This window comes from Kwoniella newhampshirensis, chromosome 6, assembly GCF_039105145.1.
Source record: "Kwoniella newhampshirensis strain CBS 13917 chromosome 6, whole genome shotgun sequence".
Taxonomy (NCBI): domain Eukaryota; kingdom Fungi; phylum Basidiomycota; class Tremellomycetes; order Tremellales; family Cryptococcaceae; genus Kwoniella; species Kwoniella newhampshirensis.
Genome location: NC_089960.1, coordinates 672,305 through 680,025, shown reverse-complemented (window position 1 = coordinate 680,025; position 7,721 = coordinate 672,305). Strand labels below are relative to the sequence as shown.

At 52.3% G+C, this 7,721-nt stretch overlaps 2 protein-coding genes across 2 annotated transcripts; both read right to left on the bottom strand.

Moving 5' to 3' along the window:
• Positions 1 to 4,789, bottom strand: IAR55_003419 (uncharacterized protein; the record flags this gene model as incomplete). The annotated part of the gene is made up of 9 exons (XM_066946526.1): positions 1 to 921; positions 1,005 to 1,058; positions 1,115 to 1,252; positions 1,306 to 1,747; positions 1,837 to 2,744; positions 2,797 to 3,660; positions 3,718 to 4,024; positions 4,098 to 4,505; positions 4,659 to 4,789. 9 exons carry the CDS (start codon positions 4,787 to 4,789, stop codon positions 1 to 3), a joined length of 4,173 nt encoding a protein of 1,390 aa, XP_066802918.1.
• Positions 4,790 to 5,360: 571 nt separating this feature from the next.
• IAR55_003418 (uncharacterized protein) lies at positions 5,361 to 7,197 on the bottom strand (the record flags this gene model as incomplete). The annotated part of the gene is made up of 9 exons (XM_066946525.1): positions 5,361 to 5,635; positions 5,699 to 5,805; positions 5,870 to 5,978; positions 6,034 to 6,106; positions 6,155 to 6,304; positions 6,399 to 6,720; positions 6,798 to 6,896; positions 6,963 to 7,070; positions 7,178 to 7,197. 9 exons carry the CDS (start codon positions 7,195 to 7,197, stop codon positions 5,361 to 5,363), a joined length of 1,263 nt encoding a protein of 420 aa, XP_066802917.1.
• Between the last annotated feature and the right edge of the window lie 524 nt (positions 7,198 to 7,721).

Sequence of the window (7,721 nt, the reverse complement as noted above, 5' to 3'; positions counted from 1 at the left end):
CTACCGATCCTCACCTTCACTCTCGTCGTCATCCGCTTTTCTCTCTATAGCTTCCACAATCTCATCCTGCGGAACTCTCACCATCTCACCGTCTACTTCTCTTTCCAACAACCCCTCCCTCGTGATATGAGTATCTGGACTGACTCCTGGTCCCAAGGGACTTTCTTCCGTGGCAGCGGCTATCAAAGCAGGATCAGGAGGACTAAATGCTTCGCCCCATCTGTGTTCATGTGCTGATCGGGACGATGAAGCGGAAGCGGAGGAGCGTGATGATGAGTATTCGTCGTCAGAAGAGGATGTGATAGGGTGACCGAGATGAGGTCGATGTGCTCCGCCAGAAGATCCTCGATGAGGTATAGGGATCGGGTGCGAGCTTGATTTAGTTACAGTCGCGGTGGAAGTGGATGAGGATTCGGATGATATTGATGATGATCGTTCCTTCGGTGTCGAAGTGGAAACTGCTGTTAGTTCTTCCGCTGCGTGACCGCGTCGTCTTGGCAGATCAGCCAAATTGCCCATTGGGAAACCATCGTTCGGCAGTGTCGGTGAGATAGTCGGTGGCAGATCCACACCCTCATCATCACCTTCGAATGTCCATGAACTCGTCCCAGTTGACATGCTCATTCCCATCGCTCTTTCCTCTCCTTCGTCTTCGTCTTCGTCTTCGTCGAGACTAGGCACGACGATCGCGGGCACGTCACCCTCCGTCTGGGTGGGATCATCTCCTCCACCTTCTCTAAAGGCTCGATCAAACTGCTCAGCCCAGTCTAACGGTGTGAGGGGTTCCCCTTGCGATTCCCGCAACGGTTCTGCTCGCACCACCGAAGGAACGAAATTATCGTCGCCGAAGGGATTCTCTGCGTTCGGATCAGGAGACCGGGATGGTGATGTAGCGGTGTTGAAATTACCCCAGCCGTCATCCTGTGGATGCCCTGTCAGTTACGAAGCGATATTTTGGAATACTACTACCGTCTCCAACGAAGAGGCACGGCTTTGACACTCACGTCTTCGAACTCGTCCCTCCCACTTTGTCGGCCAGAGCCACCCGTCTCCCAGCCCTGAAGATGTCTCTTATGAGCGAGATGTTTTGCCCAGCGGACACAGAACCACTCACCCCGAAATCGTCTTCCTCTGCGCCGTTCCCAGTCCAACTCGCGTTTACAGAGGGTCTCAACCAGTCCGCGTCGTCATCATCGTCGTCAGACGAATCGACCGGTCTTCGATTCAGTCCAACACCAGCTGATCTCCAGAACTGAGCAAACGGAAAAGGTCAGTTCTCTCCTTTTCACACCAGCGACCACTCACCCTGTCCATGCCCTCTTCGTCCTCATCTCCCTCCCTCTCGTGATCTGCATAAGCGTCGAACTCCCCTCTGGGAGCGAATCCATCCGCAGCAACTGTCCTTGTTAGGGGCTCCCCGAACTTAACGACCTGCTCTCCATCTTCGTCCTCTTCATCACTGCTGTCCTCTTCCCTGCCCCCACCACTGGCACCACTCGGACCCATGCCCTCGTCGCCTGGACCAGATCCTGGACCCATCGGTTTCCCACCTGCTAATGGTCTCGCATCTCGAGCTTTGGCTTCACGAAGGGAGGAGTCGACAAAAGCCTCCCATTCCGACGAGACAAACGAGTCCTTGATGAGGTCAAAGAGTTCTGGCGGACATCGAGAGAAGAACTTGACGAGCTCTTCCGCGATCAGGATGATATGACCCATATAAGCCAATCTAGGGGTCTTAGGTTGATTGCTGCAATCGAGTATCATCAGCACAAGTCCTATGAAAGGCAGAAAGTATAGTCGCATCGCTGAACGGCAATGGGCAGAGATCATACTCACACCAATCGATCATTCAGTCGTTGGGCGTCCAAGATTCTTTCCACCAACTCCGCCTTCCTCAGAAGATCCACCACCAGTTCCCTGTTCAGTCCCGGTCCCAATCTCCCATTCAGAATCTGTTGCAAGATGTCATATACGACATGATGCATGAAGTCGTTATTCGGATACTCAAAGAACAGGTCCACCACTGTCGCAATGACATCATGATTAATGTACATTTGTTTGAGCCTATCGCCGGGAGCCAAAATGGCTGGCGTTGGATGTTCGGAAGGAACGTTAAGGATTGGGGGTGGTACTGTTTCATTGCGATCTCGCTCATCTACGTCCGAGGCGATGACCGGAGCTACGACGGGGAGCGCTGCGTCGACCTGCGATACAGAAGAAGCGATTTCCGAGACAGCAGACGAGGCAGGCGGTTTTGACTCGATCCCCATGACGTCCCGCAACCTCTCAGCATCTTCTTGAGAAGGCGGAGGCGGCGTCGGCGTCTCAACGGTCAAAGGCGGCGGACTCAGTACACGAGAGATAGAAGGCGAAGGGGAAGGAGTAGCATCGTCGTCGATCGATTCGAGCATCTCTTCGTCCTCAGATGCAACGTCATCTGAACCGGTCAAAGAGGCATCGGTGGATCCGCTGCTGACCGGCAGCTCTCTCGCCTGCGTGACCTGGTCTTCGTCTGCTTGTCCATCATCTTCTCCAACATGGTCACCATCGATGGCTTCGCCAAGTGCCTCCAGTCCTTCTAGACCTCCCGACAAAATACCGTCCTCGGTGTAAGTTGGGCCGGTACCAGGTACACGATTGAGGATCGACATGTTCGAACTGTGCAGCAGCTCAGCATACAATTCGACGATGCGGAATCGCTCCAACGTGAAGGGTTTCGGATTCAAAGTTGAAGCCGCACGTTCCTGCATGGACATCATCAGCTGGTATTTTAGCTTATCCAAAGGCAGCACTCACTTGGGAGCGGGGTTGTAGAACAAATCGGTGCAAGTCACCAAATCTATCACTGATGGCGTCTAAGAGATGACCCAGATGGACGATCCCCATCTTCGAGCTCATGTCCACAAGCGCTTCCTCCATATTTCGTCTCTCCTTCTCCTCTATCTCCTGCTCCGTTTCAGAGCCGACTTGATTGCCGTCATCGCCTGGGATGTCATTCTCCTGTCCGCCGTTGTCGTTCGGTTTCATCCTGACGCTCATCAACCTGTTACGAAGAGTATGGAAAAGATGTGGTTCGGAGAAGTCAGAGTTATTCCGTCTGATGACTTCTACGAGGATGTTACAGATATGTGATAAGGAAGAAGTGGCGGAAGCGACGGATGGTAAGGGATGCACAACGAATGGATCGGCCGGGGAGAGACCTTCCGCGTCGTTGTCGGGTTCGCTGTTGAGACCTTTCCAGTCTTTGTCGGTCAACTCGATGTTGTTCAACATGAACCCGATCATAGTATCGACACTCGCTTCGCTGATCAATTCCCTTATCAACCGGTTATCCCGCGTGCCAGGAGGTTGTACTCCTTGTCCTGCCTGTTGTTCCATGGCATTCCCGCCATGAGGGTTGAACGGTGTTGGGGCGCAGAGGGTGATAATCGACTTCAAGACTTCTGCAGCGATGACATGTGTCGTAGGGGGATGATGGGGGGAGAGGAGTTCCAGTAATTTGGGAATCAACCCTTCGTCTGCTAACCAATCGATCACACCTGTGACGCCTCCTTCCTCGCTTGAGACTATCCGAATCAAGACATCCTGGATCGCGGGGCTGGCTATACCGGCCACTATTCGATCCACGATGTTGGGTAATGATTGCACAAATCGTACCATCTGCTCGTTTGATTCTTCCGTCAGATATGCGTAGTGATACAAGACAATGAGACTCACCTCGGTCGTTCGTTTCGTCATTAAAGTTCCGTTCACTCTCATCCACATGCCTCTGATCATTTCTCGCCGTCTGTCCCGTTCTTCATCTGCATCCGACCAGAACTCGTGCCTCGCCCTTTCCCTTTCCCCGGCCTCATGTCTCGACAAGGTTGTTGAGCTAGTCTCTGTTGTGGGGGTGGTTGGATCCAGTGGGGGAAGGACGGCATCCCAGAACGGGGTGAGGAGATGTTCCGGGTTGCGCATGATCGTGTCTGCGATGCTCCATAATTCCACACAACACAGTATTTCCGCAGCGATCGATGGGTATCTAAAAGATTCCGTAGACGGGTCGACGTTACTCGTCACTCGTACGGTGATGATACGAGCCATGAGCAGCTCACCTTGATCGATGCATTTCTTCTTCTCCGTCCGACTTTCTTCTCAAGCCTTGGCCCCAGCCCACTCCAACACCCAACCCGTTCGCATCATCACTTTCACCATCTTTTCTTTCCTCACCTTCTTTCACTTCCTGTATCTCCACATCGACCAGTTTAGCAGGTTCCAAAGGTGGACTACCAGGTCCAGTGCCCGGTATTTGACTTTTGCCGGTACCGGTGATCGTGCCAAAATGCAAGGGATTCGTGGTACCGACCGCTCGATATGAAGGATAAAGATCTGAGGAGGTAAGAGCTTGATTGAAACTTTCTTCGTCGGCTGCTGCTGCTGCTTGATCAAGTTCGTCCAGACCAGCGATGACCCATTGTAAGAGTGATTTGATGGGGTCTTCTCGCGATAAGTAGGCGACGAGTCTGTTGATGACATGTTAGATAAGTCAGACCCCCCGTATCAAGCCATCGACAGCCAGCACGAAGCCTCCAGAGTGGTGACTGACTGTCCATCCGAAGTGCAGCTGAACCCCTTCTTCGCCGTGGAAGATGAGAGCAAGAAACCTCTTGACTCACTTGTTGTTTTGCGCTTTACACTCATTCAAGATATCCTGTTCATCCATCAGTTCCTCGACGGAAGGCGGCGTCTCCCTCGTTAACAAGACATCCAGAGCAGAGCTCGACGCGAAGCTGAATCGCCATAACATGTTGCGTGTGGTCGTGTGACGTGCAGATCAAGCGCTCTCGCCCGAATGGCAGACCTATGCTGTTCGTGAAGGGTCAAGCTGGGAAAGTTTGATGGTCGATGCGATCTATAGGTCGGGTCGGATCGTCGTTGGCCGTTGTCGAGTGGTCAAGAAGGACTATGACGAGCGCAGCCGCGTGGTTATCGGGAGAAGGAGAGACGTGCAAGAAAAGCTGATGCGCAGTGGAAATGGAAGGGGGAAAGAGGGTGGGAGGGGTATCGTCGAGAAAAGTCTGCGTGAAGGGTGACGGCGAAGGTTTCTGTCTAAGCGATCGGTTCCATCTATGCTACTCTGTCGTGATGGTCGCTCGTGTTATGCAAGCTGTAGTGGGGATATCTGCACTGGCCGATACTCCTGACACCATGGATTCTGTGTCTTCCACACTGTCGCTGGACGACCAGAGATTATTGTTTCTGAGTAAGGTGACGAAAGATTGACGGGATCAAAAATGCCAATCTCCGACACGCGGTCCATGCTATTCCAGTAAAGTGGCACAAATTCCGATTACTCGTTCTGTGCATATCTCTCGACCTCACAATTTGCTAACTAGCTCGACACCACCCCTGGCCCACAGGCGAACCAGCTGTCCAGCGATAGCAGTCTCAGGAGGCACTCTGGTGATACCTTTCTCTACATTCGTCACAACCACTTCTCCCTCTTTCTTCTCCGATGGAGCGAGAGCCGCGGAGGTCTGCTGATCAGACTGGCTCTGGTTTTCTAGCTTCTTATGATCCTCTCGGGTATAAGCACTGCTAGTGGAAGACGACACGAGCGAAGATATGAGGCTTCTCGAGAACCATTGAGCGTCTGTCAAAAATGGTTTATATCAGTCCAATTCCAGCTTTACAGGATGTCTTGCGCTGGACGCACCTTCAAGCTCGTTGTCAAGATCCAGGCGAATTGTCTGTCCGTCATTAGCTCGACCGAAGCATCCCACCATCAAATTTGCAGGGTATGGCCAAGGCTGACTTGACGAGCTGCGAAGTGTACGTTGTCAGTGCAACATCTGGCAGACAGGATTCGCCACTGATGGACACTCACTATCTCACTGGGCCAACCTCGATTCCTGCTTCTTCCAGAACTTCCCTTCGAACTGCGTCCTCAAACGATTCACCAGGCTCGATGAAGCCGGCCAAACAAGAGTACATTCCTGTGTTGGAAAGGGCTGTTAGCTTGGATCCATGTCATCATTTTATATTACTCACCCTTAGGCCATGACTTCTGCCTTCCAAGCAGCATCTTCTCGCCTGTTGAATCGAGAATTCCCATGATGATAACCTATTGCAATCAGCAAATGGGAATTTCGAAGCCAGGATGACGACCCACAGGATCCGTACGAGGATATGCGAAGTTATGCAATCCTTTGGTGGAGAAGCACGCCTCCTTTCCTTCTTTAACTGGTTCCAACGCAGAGGTGCAATTCCTCTTCCATCCTCCCCAAAGAGAGTAGGTCCTCGAGCCACAAGCTGGGCAGAACTGTAGGATCACACATTTCAGCATTATGCATGGTCACACTGGCGCGCATCACAGGCAGTGTTCAAAAGGAAAGAGTCAAACGCGGCGAACTCACCTTGTTCCTCACATTCCAATCCACCAGCGCTCGTCCCTGAGCAAATATACCAGCCTCCCACCCAGTCAGAGCAGTAGCACTAGCCCTAGCATCTCCCCATTCGCCACCTCTCTTCTCTATAATTTCGTCCCACTCGGGCTCCGCAGCGTCCAACGCAAAATAGGGGATACCAGAGGGGTTGGAATGGTCGACGGCGGATGAAGCGTTGGTCGTCGGGTCGGCACGGTCGTCTATCCCCAGAAACACAAGAGCGGGAAGGGCGTAGGGTAGTCGGGCGGACTCATATAGCTTGAGTTGAATTCGGTCGGTCATTCCTTCCGGTCTATGAGAGATATCAGGACCAGAAGGTAGAGATCCAGAGGCGAATCAAAGACGCAGGGTCGGAGAGAGGACACATACGACGAAGTATATTGGGGTCCAATCTTATCTTTCACGTCGTCCAAACTCAAAAACAGAATCTTTCCCGCTTCACCCTTCTTTACCAAAGGTTTGAACTCCCTACCAACGATGTCGTTGCAAGTCAGCTTCACAGGCTAGGATCCGGCTCGCATCAACAAAACTCGCCTGTAGAGCACGAATTGAGCCTTCGGATCGCTCAGATGCTTGTTGAGCGTCTCGCTCGAGTGTCTTTGGAAAGACAGCCGGTTGAGAGGCGGCTGCCCCGCGAAAAAGCTGCAACAGGGAAGTCAGCGACTTCGGGCCTGGCCTGATTGAGGAAATCTCCGGAGGAGACGCCTTTGCAAATTGGTAAGAAGAGAGCTTCAGGATCGCCCACTTACTTGACTATGTTGTCTCCCATGTAGGCGAATTTCACTGAGAGGAGAAGCGAAGATGAGGCAAAACGACTCGCTTGGGATGTTGTTAACCCTCGAGTTTGCGCGATAGAGTGGAAAGCCTCGTGGTTTTTGGCTGAGTGCTGTGATGAAAGCGTGGCTATTCTCGGATAGTGACCGAAGGACCTCGAAACAGATACTGAAGTACGACAGACGACGGTGATATCCTGTGTTGTTCTCCGAGTCGTTATCGTCCTATACATGCGATTGAGCCGACGGTAGGACCGACCGCGAACCTTTGATTGTGTGCAGTCGAAGGCTCAGTGAGAAGCCCGGAATAGGTGAGAAGACTAGAGTATAGTCTTCGTAGGTCCAGGATGAGCAGAGCAACCGTCTGAAGCAGAGTCTGACGATTTGAAAGTTGGTGGAATTGATGGTAGAGAGAAGCGAATCACGTCAGGACGGTTATAGCTCAGACATAGCGAGCAAGGACCTCGGCGGCGATCACCGCCCGATCCGGATGACTCTGAAGTCCGAAACTTACCATCGT